Genomic DNA, 19,955 nt, shown 5'->3' with positions numbered 1-19,955 from the left:
TTTATTTTATTCTTTACCAGTTTGTCAAAACTCAGGATGGCCAGGCAGTGAAAGATAGAACACTGATGTCAAATCTTTATCCACAGATACTAATTATATATCATGTGCCGCAAATAGCACAGCCCTGTTTCAGCCTGCTTGTATATGTATGAAGACAGATAAATCCTGAGTTAAACACTCCACCTGAATGCAACTAACACCCAATTAATATGCAATTAACAAGTAGCTTAGCTGCCAGCATGTTTTAAGGGAAACTATGGACAAATTTGGGAATATTTTAATTCCAGTGGGGAAATGTCCAATAGAATGGCCAGTCATGCAAACTAATCATCATGATCTCGCTTTTTTAAAGTTATATTTGACTTGCTACTAAGTTGCTGTAAGATTTATGTTTATTGTGAGTTGCAGAAGGGTGTATGATAGCAATTTAGCTTCCTGTAGTAATTCCTAATGTGAAAGAGAAGTTTGAGTGCTTTGCAGGAGTTGACACTACACCATGGCAAGCTGCAAAACAGAAAGCTTTGGGATAAGTGCAAGAGACAGTTGAAAAAAAGGTTTCTTAGGAACCTTTCAGAAGTGACAAGGGCTGAGGTGTTTAGGGAGGGAATTTCAGAAAGTAGACACCCCATCCCCAGCCACCCCCTTACTAAGTAACATGAAGTGATGCTATATGGGCACTTGTTTCTATGTTGAATTAACAATCTCACTTTGTTTGACTGACTGTGACCTATTGTGACCAAAGCAATCACAAATATAACTGGTGATTTTCTAATATTCAGTGTACCTGCTCCACAGCTCAAATCGTTGCAAATGATGTGTGAATTGGAACTTCTTCACATTCAGTTTAGATTTGCCAGGCGGAGCTGCATAATTATTTTGCATTTTTGATCCTTGTACCTTGTTGCCACCTTAAAACATATCGGGGCGATATAGAGGCTGAATGAGCTTGCTAGACAGCGGTTTGGTTCGTCTTAACTTTCAGACCAAGCCTTACAGCTTGAAACAATGTGGTATATGTTGTCAGGGCAATGCTGCAAACGTGTACTAGTGTATGGCAATCACTGCTCTGCACTGAAGCTCATTGAAGGACAACATTTCAGTTTGGATCAATGCAGTTGAGTTGAATGCCCATCTGTCTTAAAAATGCACTAACCGAAGGTTAAAGCTCCTACTGAGGGGGAAATAAATAAATGTGTTGTATAGGTAATCCTAAACCTCACTTCATTTCTAGGCCCTTCACTAAATAAGCTTCAGCACCGGGTCAACAGCGTTGGCCATTTTCCATTGTCAGTCCGGCAGCCACCTAAAGCAACCGCGTATGTGAGTCCAACCGTGAGCAACACAAACGGGATCCACACGTCTGTCAGTTTGCATTCCATTTCGAGCACTGGCATCCCTTTACCAAACAGGCCTGGAAACACGGGAATTCCAGGTCGGAGTGGCCTTCCCAGACCAACATCCGCCATCGGAGGTAGCGGAATACCCAGAAGCAAACTGGCGCAGCCCGTTCGAAGGTAAGCCTTATTATAATAAGTACCTTTTAATCTGTGAAATAAAGGGTTTTATTCATTTCCATGCATTTTCTACTCTTGGCAGCGTCAGCTGTTAACTCTTGTTGACTGCTGTTTTGTGATTTGTCCCGAGAGAGCTGAGGATCAGAGGCTTGTGTGGAGCTTAGTTTCTTTCTGCTCCACCTCGATGAAGTAATCCCATTTTAATGTGTGTTTCATGAACCGATAAAACCTAATCCCTGTTCCACATGTCTGTTTCATAGACCATATTTTACAGAGTTTAGCGGAGTCTGTTAAATATTTCACTCTATCTCGTGATGCCAACTTGAAGGCGTCTTTGTGTATGTGCACTCGCCCCTCTTACCTTACGTTGTGTCGCTTGCACATGCACACGTGCAGTTTTCCTTGTCGGGTACGTGATATTAGTTTCAAGGTGAGTTCAAGTTTACCTCATTGTTTTTAATCAGCCCCACGCGGAAAGTAAATCTTGAGACGATCAAGCAGATTTGCTCAATTATGAGGGAATAACCATACGAACATACGAGTTAGGAGCAGGAGTAGGCCTATCAGCCCTTCGAGCCTGCTCCACCATTCAATAAGATCATGGCTGATCTGATTGTAGCCTCAGCTCCACATTCCCGCCTGCCCCTGATAACCTTTCACCCCATTGCTAATCAAGAATCTATCTAGCTCTGCCTTAAAAATATTCAAAGACTCTGCTTCCACCATCTTTGAGGAAGAGAATTCCAAAGGCTCTCGACTGCCTGCGAGAAAAAAAATTTCTCATCTCTGTCCTAAATGGGCGACCCCTTATTTTTAAACAGTGGGTCCGAGTACTAGATCCTCCCACAAGAGGAAACACCCTCTCAACATCGATCCTGTTTGCCCTCTCAGGATCATATATATGTTTCAATCAAGTCGCCGCTTACTCTTCCAGCAGATACAAGCCCAGCCTGTCCAACCTTTCCTCATAAGGCAACCCAACCATTCCAGGTATTGGTTTAGTGAACCTTCTCTGAACTACTTCCAATGCATTTACATCCTTCCTTAAATAAGGAAGCCAATCCTGTACACAGCACTCCAGATGTGATCTCACCAATGCCCTGTATAACTGAAGCATAACCTCCCTACTTCTCTTTTCAATTCCCCTTGAGATAAATGATAACATTCCATTAATTTTCCTAATTACTTGCTGTACCTGCATACTAACGTTTTGTGCTTCATGCACTAGGACACCAAGATCCCTTTTCATCACAGGACTGTAATCTCTCACCATTTAGATAATATGCTTTTTATTTTTCCTGCCAAAATGGGCAATTTCACACTTTCCCACATTACACCCCATTTGCCAGGCCTTTGCCCACTTACCTAACCTATCTAAATCCCTTTGTAGCCTCCTTATGTGCTCTTCACGTCTTACTATCCTACCTATCTTTGTGTCATGAGCAAATTTAGCAACCATATCTTCGGTCCCTTCAATTACAGTACAAGTCATGTATCCTATATCTGAAACCCTCAGGACTGATTGAATTTTGGATTTCAGATTTGGTTTTTGGATAATAAACAGGCTACCTGGAAATAAGTTTCTTTCTGACACATTCAGCAGAAAAATCACAAGGTAATTAGTGCAGACAAACAACTAGACTTCCACGCTAAAGGTCAACGAGGTTCAAACAAAGTATGGTTTTTGGATGTTTTCGGATTTATGGATAAAGGATACTTAACCTGTACCATAAACCATACAGAATATGTCATTTAACAGCAAGATACGGGCTCCTTACCAGCCTGCATAAGTCATTTTTAAGACGGAACACTGAGGAGGAAAAATAATATGGAATGGATATTGTTGATTATAGGCTTATGAGGATTAAGCATAGAATATATTGATGCCATGGAAAATATATTAATGAGCATTAAACTTAGCATGTTATGGTGTATTGGAATATAGATTAATGAGGATTAAACATAGTAAATGTAATGGGAATGGGGAAGAGAATTATTGGCCTGGATTTGTTGTGCCTGCCGGCATCGGGAGTGTTCAGTGGCGTGAAAGGATAATATGGCGCGATTGGTTACATGACAGTGTAAAACCAGTTCGCGATTGTTCGCTCAGCCTGCCAATGGCGAGCTGCATTCTCCGCCATCAGATGCCGGGAACCTCATGGTAATACATCATCATGTCATTATTAGGCCTGCCTGCCAGACCCCCCCCCCCCCACCGGCTCCACCCATTAGCGGGAAAGCACGCCAGTGTAGAACACAAGTGTAACATGCAGAAGTCGACCAGGGCTTTGCTCACATTGCGGACAGTTGAGGAGCAGAAGATCCTGGAGCCCGACACCAACCATACTGGAGCAATGTCCATGGCATGCTGGGTGGATTCTCTTGGATATGGTTCTGCTGCAAAGCAGCACATTGGAAGTTAGATAGTCACCGTTGTTGCTTACAATGGGTGATGGTCGAGGGGGTAGGAGAGGAAGGGTTAGGATCGCCTTGGGGAGGAAGAGGTGTCGGTGGGGGGGCTGAGGTTCGGATGGGGGGGCAAAGAAGGAATCGGTGGGGTGACGTTGGGAGGGGAGGAATGAAGGTGTCAGGATGGGGGGGAGATTGGGAGGGGGAATGAAGGTGTCAGCTTGGAGCGAGATTGGGGGAAGGATGAAGATGTTGGTGGGGGGGAGTTTGGGAGGGGAGGAGAGAGAACGGGGGAGGAGGGGCTAACGGGGGAAGACTGCAACTGAGGAGGTTGGTGCAAGGTGGGGGGTGTGGAAGATGCAAGGGATGGAGTATAAAGGGGGAAGGGTGCCCAGGGGGAAGAAGGAGTGCAGAGAGTGTCCAGGGGATCAAAGGGGTGTGGAGAGGGGAGGCTATCCAGGGGAGGAAGGGGTGTGGAGAGGGAAGGGTGTTCAGGGGAGGAAGGGTGTGGAGAGGGAAGGAAGTAAGGGTTGAGGAAGAAGCAAGAGTGAAGGAAGGAGTCAGGAAGGGGGTAGGAATGAGGCTGGAGGAAGGAGTCAGGAGGGACTAAGGATGGCTGAAGAGGTAAGGGTGGAGGAAGGAGTCAGGAAGGAGGAGTGACTAAGTGGGAGGGTGGGAGGAGTTGGGAGGGAGGAGGGGTTCTGGTGGGGGAAGGGGGAAGAAGCGGTGCAGAGTGAGGGATGTGCAGGTGAATGTTGGGAGGGGTTGGATAGGTCCATGTCTGTCTCCTGGGGAGTGAACTGAGGGTGGGAGGAAGGATGAGAATGACTGAGGCAGAGTGCGGCAGTAGGTTGGGAGGGTGAGGGTTCGATGGTAGCGATAGAAGGGACGGTGGCGATGGTTGGTGGGGACTTGGAGGCAGACACGGACCATGGGGCTGGGAAGGAGGAGGTTGGGGAGGTGAATGTGGATTGGGGTGGGATTTTCAGGAAGGAAGGGAATGTGCATGTTCACTTGGACATCCCCAAAGGAAAAAGGTTGTGGCTGGTAGGTCATGGAGTGGGGGAGAGGAGATGGGTGACTGGGGGAGGGTAAAAGAAGGGGGAATGTAAGTAAAACCGAATTATCACCATGCTGTCCAAATTGAAAGTGAAAGTCGTGGTGGACGAGATCAGGTGCTGCATGGGAGTGTGATCAGTGGGTGGGTGGAGATGCAGGTCAGCTCAGATGGACAACTGAAAGTGAACCCCAGCATAAAGCATTCAAAATGCGCGGGACATTGAGATGAGTGTGAAACATGAAGGATTTATGTGCTTGGGAGAGTGCTTGCATGAGGCTCTGAAAGGCCTTGCCTCCCACCTCTCTCTCTCTCTCTCTCTCTCTCTCACACACACACACACACACACACACACACACACACACACACACACACACACACACACACACAAACACACGCACTCACACTCACACTCCACGCTGCAGAATCACTCGCGGGCTGGCTTCCCCCTCTGTGGTGAAGGGTCTTCCAGGCTGCTTATTTCTACCTCTTCACTGGAGGAGCCCTGTTGGCTGCAGATGAGAATGTGGATGGAGCTGAGGGACTGGCTGGTCCGAGGGTGTTAGCCCCTTGGCAGAGATCCCTGTGATCCAAAGCACAGATAAGTAGTGCATGGCATCAGCGTCAAAAGCAGGGGAGAGAGCACGCACAGTTGAGTTGAGGGAGGGATGATGTGGTGCAGGGTCCTCAGGCAGTGTCCACATCCTCACTAGTCAGTGCGATGGCACTCACCTCAGAGTGAGCGAGGGGCCTAATATGGGCCACTCCACCCCTGGTCTGGGACCTCTTCCTGCTGTTGTGAGCCAGCTTCTCCTGCATGGAAACAGATGGAGTGTGTGTGAGCATGGGACATGGCACTGCGTGGAATGTTTGTGTGGGGACCAGCGCCATGGACAGGAATGAGGATGAGAGTTCGAGAGGGTATGAGCCTGATGGAGATGTGAGGGTGTGTGAGAGAGTTAGGGGTCTTGTCCCTTGAGGTGTGAGATCCCTGTGGATCTGTGATGGGTTTGTGACTATGTGAGTTGAGAGTGATGAGAAGAGTGTGCTAACCTGGAGGAATGGATGAGACCATTCATCCTGTAGTGGCACTAGGTGGCTGTCCTCTTTTGCAGGGCATGGGCACTGACCACCGTCTCCTAAGCCTAGTTGGCAATGCCACTGCCCATCCTGCGGCCAGAGTGGGGGTAGAGGACATCGCGGTGGGCCTCCGCAGCATCCAAAAGGCGTTCCAGTGACGCATCATTAAACCTTGGGGCTGCAGTCTTTTGCCTTTCGTGGGCATCTTCCCTGCAGTAGTCGTGGTCTGGACGCATGGAGCTGTGTGCGCGTGTCTGGACTATAAATGTGGCGCCTGGCATGACGAAGTGACGAGGTGATGGCAGGCGGGCGAATGAGGGCCCGCCCGCCATTGAAATGGCATCTTCCCCGGGAATTCATAAATAATGTGGCGTGTTTGGGTCGATACGGTGTGAAAACCCATCATCGCGGCTGACGGGTTTTACCCGCCCACTGTCTCACTGAGTATAAATCTGGGGCGATTCCACCCATTGGAGATTAGTCATAGTGCAAGGTACATTAAGTTACATGGGCTAATCATTAACACAACCCCTGCAATTGCGTAGGAGTGAGAAGTGCACCCTCTGCAATGGCGGCATCACCCAATGTAGCCTACTCAAACTGAAGCCCAGTTTCACTTGTTCCACTTGCCCTCTAATACCATGCCCAAGTGGCCAGTCATTTTTTGATAGTTATAAAATGGGCCATAGCTGAGTATAAATATAACATCTGTGTGTGTGTGTGTGTGTGTGTGTGTGTGTGTTGATTAAATATGTCATGTCAGTGCATACTTCCTGTCAACTTTTTCCAGTTAATTGTTCTTATGCCCGCGATTATAATGGCAACTACCTGTGCAAACTTGCCATGTAATTATAGCCTCTTGTCAGTGGAACACTTGGGCGTGGGAGTGTATAATTATTATGCAACAGATTAACATCGGCGTTTGCATTATAAATGTGGTCATAACAATTTATAATGGCAATGCAAAAATAAGGACTAACTTATTACTTTAAAATAGGTGGTGAATTATGCCTGCACACCCTGATCTAAGTATTTGTCACCCTGTTAACCCCATTCCAATTGAAGACTATACTTGGCCTTGATTCTCTAAGTGCAAAACCACAAGAGATCGATGACTCTTCTATAGAAGTCATTACTTACCAAGCATGAGATCACTGGACTGAAGTGTTAGGTTCAATTAGTAGAAGACCCGTCATGTGTTGGAAATAATTTATTTCATTGTCAGTAAATTGACTTCAGTGAGTCATATTAGACAATAGTGGACATGCGGTTAAGTCTCAACACAATGTTATTCTAGAAATGGCTGTTCAGAATATTAGCAGATGAATAGAATGTACTTCTATGATATTCGTGTTGTTTACATTAAAGTTTTGTGACCTGTGATTTAACCTATTGTACCTTTCATTTTATTTCCAGCTTTCTTCAGCCTCCAAAGCCCCTTACTGCACTCAGTTCTCTTAAGGATGGAAGCTGGAGAGATGGCTGTTACTGACGTTCGCTGCCCCAGAGACTGTTTAAGCAGAAGGAGCTGTTACACAATGATGCCCAGCTGGCTGGGTTTAGACATGTCACAAGATGTTTGTACCTACAGTTGGTTTCAGTGAAAATGCTAAAAAAAATCTAAGTGAGGCACACAATTACATAAGTTTTGTTAATAAGTAATATAAGCGAACTAACTGTTGTAATAGTGTGCTTTTAAACCTTGGCCCCGCACATTGTAATAATCTCAAACTTGCAGATGCAATACTATCAGTGCAAAATGCCTCTTGACCAAATTCAATTTGTTTACTGTTAGGTTTGCATTGTTCACGTTTCAAACAGCAATCAACATTACAATTTGCCATAAGAGGGTTTTTTTTCTTAGAAAATGAAATTAACTTTGCCTTTATTGATTGCATTTGAACAAAACTGCTAACTTCTTGAGTTGGGAACACTTCATTTTCAGTGTGTGCTGCAAACTAGCACTTGTTAAGCAAAACTGTCATACCTCAACTAAAAACAATAGTTATAAAAACTCCAATAATGTTGCAAATGGGATTTAATAATCTCTCAAACTGCAGAGAACTTATTCTCCACAGATCACCCTTGCTATATTGACGGACATTTAGTCAACACTTGTGTTTTCTTTCCTAGCAGGACCATGTGGAGGTACAATTCTCTATGGCCCAGAAATCTGATAGGCCACAGCTAATGTAACTAATACCCCAAGCACAATACGACTACCGGTTATTTTAATTCCATGGTAGGATGGAATGTTCCATCCTAGGGTGCATTTTGTGAGTCTTTACAATGCTCGTCCATGGGGCGTGTTTAACCAGCCATGACAGGCAAAAGGTGGACAGCAGGTACTTGGATATTAGGGATGACTGGGTAGACCTTGTTTCCGTGTGACAGATGGCCTTCCAATTCACCAAGCATAAAATCCGCCAGCAATGGAGAGAGACAAGTTATTGTCAAAGGGTTAGTGACCATTAGACCAAACCCAGAAATATGATCTGATGCTTTGCTTTATTATGGTAAATACACATCAGCAACAAATCAGAATAATAAGAACAATTGAACTCTGCATTAACTCATGGTTACTGAAATTAGTAACTGAGGCTCTGCTGTATCAGTCTTACTTTCCATTCCCATAAATTGGGACTCTGATGTTACCTAGGTGGATTATTATCAGATTACATTGTCTCTCTGGTTAGATAACAAGAGGTGCTTCCTTCAGTGTCCAATTTGACTTCACCAGCTAGAAAAGTTCTTCATGTCCCTGGGTTCCTTACATTTGATCCTGAGTTACCCAATTTGGTTGATGGCTGGGCACGTGTTTGATATTATAAGACGTAGGAGCAGAAATTAGGCCATTTGGCCCATCAAGTCTGCCCTGCCATTCAATCATGGCTGATAAGTTTCTCAACCCCATTCTCCCACCTTCTCCCCGTAACCTTTGATCCCCTTACCAATCAAGAACCTATCTATCTCGGTGTTAAATACACTCAATGACCTGGCCTCCACAGCCTTCTGTGGCAATGAATTATAAGATCATAAGACATAGGAGCAGAAATTAGACCATTCGGTTCATCGCATTATCTTGCATCATCTTGCTCTTAACCTTGTTACCGATGTTGTAGGTTAAGGTCTTGTTGCCAACCCTCCAGGTGTGGGTCGTCCTATACAGATCTCCCCAAGTCTTCCAGTTTTATGACTTGTAGATAATCAAAAGAATTTCTATGCTGCCTCTGCCTGTAGGGAATTGATCTATACAGGTAACACTGCTGTGTGTCCTCTGAGCAGTAATTTTAGCCAACATTCAATTGTTTTGTTAGTAGGACCATGTAGAGGTATGACTCACTGTGACATAGAACACACCAGGTGGTCATGGTTACAGTAACTAGATCTCTCTTGCCATTTGAGGCCTAATGGAGGAATGTTTTAATAGCCATACAAACCAATGAAAGGTGTATCAAGGGCCCATAGGAATTTGTGAGTCAGATCCAAAGTTCATATCCCCTTTATATGAGTCATAGTTGCCCCTGTCTTAATAAAACACCCACAGGAGTGTGCTTTCCGAGTATTAATGTGGCCCATTTGTGGTGCTCATTGAAAAGCCTAGGCAAGTAAGGACAGGAGGAGGGGACAAGGGATGGGAGAAAAAAGGAATAAAACAAGGGCGACTTAATATGAGATGTAGACTGTGGATTCACTATCACTAAATCTACCACTGGGATTATCCTTGTCTTTAACAATCAACAACCTCTGTATAAGCTTTCTTGTAGTCATGGATTTAGTATCTTTATAGGCTTTCAAAAAGGTCTTATACACAAGCTTATGAGGTAGATTTTACGTGAGGGTTTCAGGAACTGGCAGAAGCAACTCTAGCATCCTCATGGCTAATATACTTAACATCTATTTTCATTGGAGAAAGGCTAAAAATGACATACCTGGGTCCAATTGGCGAGGATCAATTTTGCAGGGTGGTCCAGTTGTTTTGCTAGAGAATTTGTGCATCGCATTCTGCCGGGGACTTGGTCTCTGCAGACTGCCATGACAATACAATTTCTGTGCAACATCATTTTAGCCAAAGCAGATATATTATTTCTAGTGAAGTAGCAAAGAGATACAACTTACTATGGGTGAGCATGCAACCCAGAGTGCCAGAACCAGCCCCATCAAAGTCATAAGAGAATTGTAGTTATTCCCACCTATTCCTAGCTCTGGTCTCCCTTGTAAGTGGAAATATTTTCAATACATTGACATCAACAAACCCTTTTCATGTTTTTTTAGGAGCTCTATGAAGGCAACTCCGTTTTCTCTTTTCTGGAGAAAAGGGCCCTAGCCTGCTCAAACTTTCCTAATAGGTCAAACTTCTCAGTTCTCGTATTATCCTTGTTAATCTTTTTGAATCTTCTCCAGTGCCTCTATACCCTGTTTATAATCTGGAGACCAGAAGTGTTCCTGTAGCCCAAGTGTGGCCTAACCAAGATTCTATACAACTTTAACGCAACTTCTCTGCTTTTCAGTTCTGTCCCTCTTGAAATGAGCCTCAGAGCTTTGTTTGCATTTCTGTCAACCTGTTAACCTACATGTAGTGATTTTTGTTCCTGTACTCTCATATCCTTCTGCTCTTCTACCCCATTTATGACACTTATTTTCTGATGCACTGGTAAAGGCATTGCACTGGTAAAGGCATTGCACTGAACCAGAGTCTACATGTCACCCATGTCCCATACACTCAAACTCCCAGTACTTCACTGGAAAGCTTTTACTTCAATTGTCAAATTTCTGCTGCCAGCTTAGCTGACCCTTTTGGTCTGTGTGGTTCCGCAATTTATTGACTGAATCCACTGCAGGGGAGTTTGCGTCATTTCAAGTCTCTCGTATAATTAAATGCTTTTATACGTAAATATCAAAACTTTGACCGCAGTAATCACTTTCAATAAAGCACTCCAATTTTATCATTAACGAGAAGGCTCTACTATGGCAAAGAGAAAAGTGCTGAACTCTGAACACAGAATCCTGGAAGTTGCCTGGCATCTGAGAGAGAAGGCTAGCTCAAGCTATTTCTAGCATTCCTGCTCTTATTGCGATTTCTGTTCCAGGTGCACAAGTTCTGAACATGTTCTGCTCCTCTCTCCATTTTGATTAATGAAGGAACAGATGTTGATCAAACTATTTTACATTTCTTTCAATATTCATCCCTATTGATTTAAGTTCCTCTGGTGTAACTAGATGTAAAAGGGAACATTTATACAGTGCTACTAAGTCAATTGTTACACATATAAACTGCACATTTCAGAGTGTTCCCAGCCATTTAAACACAGGCTATACGATCATATTTAGAAGTGTACTGGAATATTGACTATGAAAGTCAAAATGCTTTTAATAATTGGTCTATTACAGTTTTGTTAAACAAGTATAGTTTCGGAAAGCCATTTGAGATGAAGTAACTGTTGACTAATGGAAAATCTGGCCTGCAAATTTGATGTCGAGCCAATTACATTGAGCACTGCAGCAATATTTTGTTTCTGTTTTTCACAATACCTGTATGGTCAGCATGTCTGTGAAAGTCAAATACGAACATCTTTTCTTGTGCCATAGTTCAAATGATAAAGCCAGTAAAAATTGACAGTAATGGAGTTTCACAGCATTTAGGGGTAAGGAAATTCACATCATCACTGACTACTTGTTTTTTTTATGTTAATTTATTATTCATAAATTATTTGTTCTATCAGTTGTGATGAAGCACATTGCACTTAAACCCAGCAATGACCATGTATGCGACAGTTTGAGCTGAATTTTTTTAGAATAATAAGTGAGCATTTTGAAAAGTTTTATTAATATTAGTATTGAGAAAAAGGTGCACTTTTTAACGGACACTCAACAACATAATTTTTATAAAAGTTTTACAGGACTACTTAAAACACAAATTCATGTAATAATGCTGTACAAAGGTATTGCTGAAATGCCAAATACATTAAGCCAATTACTCTTGCATTTTACTAAATATTGCTTATAAAATATAATACATTATTGCCATTTGATGTAGGAATGTATTAATGATTTTATGCAATAATTTTTTTTCCTCCCCTTTTGGATGAGTTATGCTATACTTTTAAATAATAGCTTAACTTGACCAGGACCAACAAAGAATGTTATTACCAACATCATTTCACTTTTGCGGTTGATGGATCTGAATCATTGAAAATAAAATACTTTCCATGTTGCAAATGTAACTTGCTTGCATTGTTCAATGATTTATTTTCCGTAATCCTCTGCCTCTTGGGATCTTTCCCCTAGGACACTTCCAACACAGATTACATAAACTCATTGCGCTCTTCCTTTAATTTTTTTTTACATGGATAATATCAGGTGAGAGAGATCTTAGATATCAGGAAAGGTTTAACAGCCTGGAGCTCTATACCTCAAGAAAAGAGAAGGCTGAGGGGTGATCTGATGATGGCCGTTAAGATTATGAAAGGGTTTGAAAGGGCAGAAATAGAGATGATGACTCCACTTGCTAGGGAGAAAAGAACATTGGGCTATTAATATAAGATTGTCACTAATAAATCTAATAGTGAATTCAGGAAAAACTTCTTTACCCAGAGAATGGTTAGATTGTGGTGTGATTGAGGAAAATAGCATAGACTCGTTTGTAAAGCTTGGATAAACACACGAAGAAGAAAAGAATAGAAAGTACTGCTGATAGCATGAAGGTAAAGAGGAGACGTGTGTAAAGCATAAACATCAGCTGGACTGGACAGCCTTTCTCTGTGCTGTGTACTCCATGTATTTTTTATGTAATGTACGGACAAATCATAATTTTATGTAATGAGACATGGATTAGATTGGGTATGTACAGCCTACAAATTCTAGGTGCTTGATAGTAGTATGACTTGAGGCTATTCTATCAATATTATCCCAGGACTGAAAATATCAGGAGTTCTTAGACATGAAGCAGGTGACCCAATTGTCAAACAGATGTGTGCAGCTGCAGCACCATCACACACAGCTGCCCTCTAGTGTAGAAGTTGTTGAGAACAAATAGCTGGTGTTTCATGATGCAGTGTGCAAAGCTGCTGCAGACAATTGGCTTCTTCCACAGCTGGCTTGATAAGAATCAATTTGAGTGTTGCTTGAGCAGAAGTATAGAACACAACAGGGGACATTTTAACTCTCAACGGGTCTTGGGTGGGTGACGGAGGCAAAGTGGTTTTTAATAGCTGAGTTTCAGTCTCTCTTCTTAGGCAGCCCCTCAGGGTTGAGGATGAATTGCTGCCATGCTAAAAATTAGTTCTCAAGTGATTTAAGAGTCCAATGCGCGACCTACAGTCTCTGCCGCAGGTGGGGCAGACGGGGGTGGGGGGAACGGGTGGGTGGGGTGCCTGGGTTGAAACACGCTCCTTTTGCTGTCGACGCTTGGCTTCAGCTAGCCCTTGGCAATGAGACTCAAGGTGTTCAGCTCCATTCCTGGATGCTTTCCCCCCACTTCAGGTGGTCTTGGGCCAGGGTTTCCCAGATGTCGATGGGTGTGTTGCACTTTTTCAAGGAGGCTTTGAGGGTGCCCTTGAAGCATTTCCTCTTCCCTCCTGGGGCTCGTTTACCATGTCGAAGCTCCAGGTAGAGCACTTGTTTCCGGAGTCTTGTGTCAGGCATGCAATGGAGCTGATTGAGCGTGGTCAATGCTTCAATGCTGGGAGTGTTGGCCTGATCGAGAACACTGACGTCAGTGCACCTATTCTGCAAATAGGTTTGCAGGATCTTGCGGAGGCAGCACTAGTGGCACTTTTCCAGAGTTTTGAGGTTCCTGCTGTGCATAGTCCACGACTTTGAGCCATAGAGGAGGACGGGTATCACTACTGCTCTGTAGACCATGAGCTTCGTGCCAGGTTTGAGGTCCTGGCCTTCAAAAACTCTCTTCTTCAGGCAGCCGAACACTGCGCTGGAACACTGAAGGCACTGTTGGCCCTCAGTAATGTCTGCCCTTGTTGACACTTGGCTCCCAAGGTATGGGACGTGGTCCACATTGTCCGAGGCCTCGTCGTGGATTTTAATAACGGGGCGGGGGGGGGTGCGGGGCTGGAAGTGTGGGGCAGTGCAGTGTGAAGAGGGCAGGTTGATAGAGGACCTTTGTCTTACGGATATTTATTGTAAGGCCAATGCTGTCGTACGCCTCAGTGAAGGTGTTGATGATGGCTTGGAGCTCGGCCTCCAAGTGTGCATAAACGCAAGCATTGTCTGCCGACTGTAGTTCAATGACAGAGGATGGGACGGCCTTGAACCTGGCCTCTGGAGGTGGCAGAGGTTGAACAGGTTGCTATTTGTTCTGTAGTTTAGCTCCACTCCAGCAGGGAACTTGCTGAGGGTAAGATAGAGCATTGCAGCAAGGAAGATTGAGAAGTAAGTCAGTGCGATGACACAGCCTTGCTTGACCCCAGTCTGAACGTGGACTGGGTCTGTGGTGGACCCATTGATCAGGATCACAGCTTGCATGTCATCGTGGAGCAGGCAGAGGATGGTGACATACTTTAGGGGGCAGCCGAAATGGAGGAGGATGCTCCATAATCCTTTGCGGTTGACAGTGTCGAAAGTTTTTGAGAGGTCAAAGGAGGCCATGTACAAGGGTCGGTGCTGCTCCCTGCATTTCTCTTGCAGTTGCTATGCAGTGAAGATCATGTGGGTGGAATCCGCACTGCGACTCAGGGAGGAGCTCTTCAGCCACAGGGAGAAAAAGATTGAGGAGGATTCTTGTGATGACCTTCCCTGTAGTCAACAGCAGGGTGCCTCCTCTATCACTACCACAATCAGACTTGAGACCTTTCTTGAAGATGGTCATGATTATGGCACCTGTGAGATCTCCTGGCATGCTATCCCCCTTTCAGGTAAGGGAGATGAGGCTATGTATTCATGCCAATAGTGCTTCTCCACCATGCTTTAGTGCTTTGATGGTGATTCCATCTACTGCTGATGTCTTGATGCTCTTTAGCTGTTGAGTGGCCTTTTCTATCTCGCGCCGGGTTGGGGTTGTGCTAAGATGGTGGCAGGTAGCCTACTGCGGGATGGAGTCGAGGACACTCGTGTTGAAGCAGAGTCTCTGTTAAGAAGATCAGTGAAATGCTCCTTCCAGCGGTCACTGGGTGCCTCTCTGTCCTTGGTGAGCACCTCTCTGATCTTGGCCAGCAGTGGAGCACTTGGATGGTTGGGCTGTAGATGGTCTTGACTGAGCTAAAGAAATCTCGCAGGTCCTGGTTGTCGCCTGACTGTTGAATCTCCTGTGCTTTCTCCACCCACCAGCTGTTCCTTAGGTCGTGGGCTTTTTGCTTGACCTCAGCCTTCAGCCGTCTGTAAAACTGCTCTCTTGCTCTCGAGTTGGGTTGCTGTTCCAGGTTCAGAAATGCCTTGCGCTTGCGGCTTATAAGCTCTTGGTTCTCCTGGTTGTTCCCATCGAACCAGTTTTGGTGTTTCCTGGTCAAGTGACGAGGAGTGGTCACTCGCTTGGGTGTCCTTGGCTTGCAGTTGACAAGTTACTTGCAGGGTGGGCTTCTGCCAGGTTTGCAGAGAGCTACTTGCAACACAAATACTCTTCAAGGTGGTTGGATTCACATTGCTGATGTTGGTGCCTGCATTTACTGGAAAAATCTCAACCTGTGAGATGAACCAGAAGCAAGCCCCAGGTTTACTGGTACGATTGCACAGATTTTAATCAAAGACATAACGGCATGCAAGTACATCCTCTTTCCATCAGACAGAAAAAGATAGTAAAACAGAAGCTTCAACATAAGAAAAGTTGCAAAGGCAGCCAACACTTAGGAGTACTAGTCTAGGGATCTGGGTCAATGACCTGATCAGAGCAGCAAGGACGAATACAGCTCTTTACATTATGGTCTACCTTGACTTCTAGAAGGCTTTTGACAGTTCCACATGAAATACTTTGGTAGGAATTCAAAGTGATCCCTCGAGTTGGCTGATAAACTGATTGAAAGGTAGAAACCAATGAATATTTATTATAGGGGATATGTCAGATGAAGAGTCCCAAATTAAAAACAGCGCTGGACTCCTCTCACTATTCCCTAGTTTGAACCTCTATTCCCCTAGTACTATGCCCACAGTTTATTATGAATTAATATTTTAATATTTAACATTTTCTTTACCATTAAAACTTGCTTGAGTTGCCATTTGCTAGTCAGGCTTTCAATCTAGTTAATTATCAGATGGGAGACTGCAACGTTTTATTTAAAGGAAGCCCTGCCATTGAAGTTTGGTAGGGCCTCCAAGTTCATGAACCTGCTGGGCCTGCTTCATTGCTCTTTGCTGTATTACCTAGTGGACATGAATATCTCCCTTTTTCCTTGGTGAACATAACCAGATGCAGTATTCAAGATTTAGTATCATTTACAATTTGAAACATTTTTCATTGGGTATCTGATTCTACATCATTTATGCAGATTAGAAACAGTACTGAACCCCTCTCTATTCCCAAACTATTCGCTAGTTTGAACCTCTATTCCCTTAGTAGGAAACTCTTCACACAAGGAGTGATCAACATTGTATGGAAAGGGTTAATGGACTGGCTACATGCTCAACAGTATTTGGTATGTGGAAACAGGATGGGTGCAGTACCATGATGTGTGCTGAATTGAAGGAGATAATTTAAATTGAAATAGAAAAGTTGATCACAGCAGGGCAGGAAGAAGTCCATATATGGCTAAGCCAATGGGAGACAACTTGGGTATATGCTGACCAATCAACAGCTGATCACACACCAACAAACCAATCACATTCAGAAGAGGGATCATGAATGAGCTCTTTTACAAACTGGTGTTGTACATGAAAACCCCTGGAAAATGTTCCCCCACAGGATGCCCAAGAAAGAAGACTGAAGATACGTATTGACAGAAAGAGTCCAGTGAAACAAGTAGGAAGATCTTCATCACAGATCACTCCTAAGGGACTGACAGCCATCTCAGATCGACCACCTGTGTGGAGTTGCTATGATTCAACTGAAACTGTTTTCTTTAAAATTCTCAGTAAAGATGTTGGATTTAGTGAGAGATTGTGTAAGTAGGAAATCTCGGCCTACAAATCGCTTGTGGAAGAAACATTTGGATACAAGAAATTGCTGGATCCAATAATGAGGTGCAGTTTGGAGATCTCTGGATGAATGAAGGTATGCTGAATTATCTTCCTGTTCTGTGATTATCCGTAACCTTATGAATGGCAACGTGGAATCTTTGAATATAAATCAGACCTCATTGCATTTGTTTATGAGGAAAAAATGGGTACAAGGACCAATGTCCTGGGCCCTGCATATCAATGAGAATTCTAATGCCTGTTTTAAGGTCTCTCTACCGAATTGGGCAGCACAGCATGGAGCCCAGCCTTAACCGTAAGGATTCTTCAACAGCTATAAGCAACCGCCATCAAAAGGTCAGTTTAAAAAAAAAATAATTTAAAAGAAATTCCTGTAAGTGGGAGTGATCCATTAACTCCCAGCCTGCCTCCCTCCTCCAAATTAGTGGTTCAAAATTCATCTCTATAAATGGGCCTAGGGCAGCATGACAATTTTTGGTCTATTTCAGAAACATGCCACCTACACTGTGACTTTCAACCTTGTGGACTGATGATCAATGTGACACTACAAATCTATGTAAATACAGATCAACTGGGATCTAATTCGATACTGGAACAGGCTCAAGGGACTGAATACTCATATTTTTATTGTCCTCTCAAGTTAGCACTCTCACCACAGCCCTGGCTTGCTTTGTTTAAGTAAGGATGCCCTTGCCTGTATGACTCAGTGTCATATCATGTGATGCATATTCACACGAAGCTATGGAGGAGCCAGATATGTCAGGGCAGAGTTTCCATTGGGTTGCATTGGTTTAACCAGCGCAAGTTACCTGAAGTCGGCCAAACCCCATGTAAAAGATTGTGAATTTTTTTATCACAAGTGTAAATCAAATTTCACAATCTTTAATGCTGAATTTATTTCAAAAAAATCAAGTTGGTAATCGGCCATTCCCCAAGTCAATATAAAGAGATTGAGAAGCTAGCTAGGAATGTAAAAATGGATAGCAAGAGTTTTTACAGGTATTTAAAAATGAAGAGTAAGTAAAGTGAGTGTTGATCTTCTAGAGAGTGACAGTGGGAGTTAATAGTAGATAATAAGGAAATGGTGGAGAAATTAACAAATATTTTGCTTCTGTGTTCACCATAGAGGGTACAAAAACATTCCAGTGATAGCAGGAGGTGAACAGGAGAAAGGAACTTGGTGAAACTGAAATCACTAGAGAAGCGGAACTGAGCAAATTGATGGAGCTGTGGGCTGGCAAGTCTCTGGGTCCCAATAGATTACATCCTAGGGTCTTAAAAGAGGTGGCTAATGAGGCAGTCGATGCGCTGGTGTTAATTTTCCAAAATTCGCTAGACCCTGGAAAGGTTCCATCAGACTGGAAAGTAGCAAGAAGGCAGAAAACAGGGAACTATAGGTCAGTTAGCTTGACTTCTGTCGTGAGGAAGTTGTTAGAATTGATCATTAAATAAGTTATAGCTGGGCGCTTAGAAGACCTCAAGGCAATTGGATAGAGTCAGCATGGTTTTGTGAAAGGAAAATCATGTTTAACCAAGTTATTGGAGTTTTTTGAAGGAATAACATGCACAGTGGATAAAGGGGACCTGTAGCCATACTGTACTTGGATTTGCAGAAGGCATTTGATAAGGCACCACATCAAATGTTATTATGGAAAATAGAAGAACATGGCGTAGGGGGTAAAATATTAGCATGGATAGAAGATTGGCTGGCTGGCAGAAAGCAGAGAGTATGCATAAATTGGTCTTTTTCAGATTGGCAGGATGTAACGAGTGGTGTCCCACAGGGGTCTGTGCTGGGGCCTCAACTTTTTACCATTTACATCAATAACTTAAATGAGGGGAGTGAAGACATGGTAGCCAAATTTGCAGACGACACAAAGATAGGTAGGAAAGTATGTTGTGAAGAGGACATGAGAAGGTTGCAGATAGATGTAGATAGGTTGAGCGAGTGGGCAACAATCTGGCAAATGGAATTTAATGTGGGAAAATGTGAAGTTGTTCACCTTGGCAGGAAGAACGTAAATGGAGAATGGCTGCATAATTCTTAGGTGCAGAGGGTTCCAGATGTTCTAGTACATGAGTCACAAAAAGTTAGTATGCAGGTATAGCAAGTAATTAAGAAGGCTAATGGAATGCTATCCTTTATTACAAGAAGGATGGAACCTAAAAGTAAGAATGTTATGCTTCAGTTATACAGGGCATTGGTGAGATCGCACCGGGAACACTGTGTGCAGCTTTGGTCGCCTTGTTTAAGGAAGGATGTAAATTCATTGGAGGTTGTTCAAAGGAGGTTTACTAGATTGATACCTGGGATGAATGGGTTGTCTTATGAGGAAAGGTTGGACAGAATGGGCTTGTTTCCATTGGAGTTTAAAAGAGTGAGGGGTGATTTGATTGAAGTATACAAGATCCTGAATGGCCTTGACAAGGTGGGCGGCGAAAGTATGTTTCCTCTTCTGGGTAAGTCCAGAACTAGGGGGCACTGTTTTAAAATTAGGGGTCGCATTTTTAGGACAGAGATGAGGAGAAATTTTTTCTCTCAGAAGGTTGTGCAACATTGGAACTCTCTGCCTCAGAAGGTGGTGGAAGTGGGGTCATTGAATATCTTTAAGGTAGATATGTTTTTGTTAGGCAAGGGAATCAAAGGTTATCAGGGGTAGATGGGACTGTGGGAATCAAAACACAAGAAGATTAGCCATGATCTTATTGAATGGCAGAGCAGGCTCGAGGGGCAGAATGGCCTATTTCTTATGTTTATCTTTAGAGGTTTCTGCCAATTTAGCACAAATTAACTTTTTTGCAATCTTTAATGCTGT

The 19,955-nt window shown here is 43.6% G+C and overlaps 1 protein-coding gene across 2 annotated transcripts in view; it reads left to right on the top strand.

The window, feature by feature from the left end:
• slain1a (SLAIN motif family, member 1a) overlaps window positions 1-12,284 on the top strand; it is a 104,859-nt gene extending 92,575 nt beyond the window's left edge. For both annotated transcript variants that reach the window (XM_041199785.1, XM_041199786.1), the window contains exons 6-7: window positions 1,232-1,514; window positions 7,477-12,284. In XM_041199785.1, the coding sequence (XP_041055719.1) occupies window positions 1,232-1,514; window positions 7,477-7,552 (359 nt within the window). In that variant the 3' untranslated portion in view covers window positions 7,553-12,284. The remainder of the gene's footprint in view (window positions 1-1,231; window positions 1,515-7,476) is intronic.
• The last annotated feature ends 7,671 nt before the right edge of the window (window positions 12,285-19,955 follow it).

The sequence above is a fragment of the Carcharodon carcharias genome, chromosome 11 (assembly GCF_017639515.1).
Source record: "Carcharodon carcharias isolate sCarCar2 chromosome 11, sCarCar2.pri, whole genome shotgun sequence".
In the NCBI taxonomy this organism is placed as follows: Eukaryota; Metazoa; Chordata; class Chondrichthyes; order Lamniformes; family Lamnidae; genus Carcharodon; species Carcharodon carcharias.
Note: the sequence above shows the minus strand (reverse complement) of the source record. Positions and strands in the feature narration are given on the sequence as shown.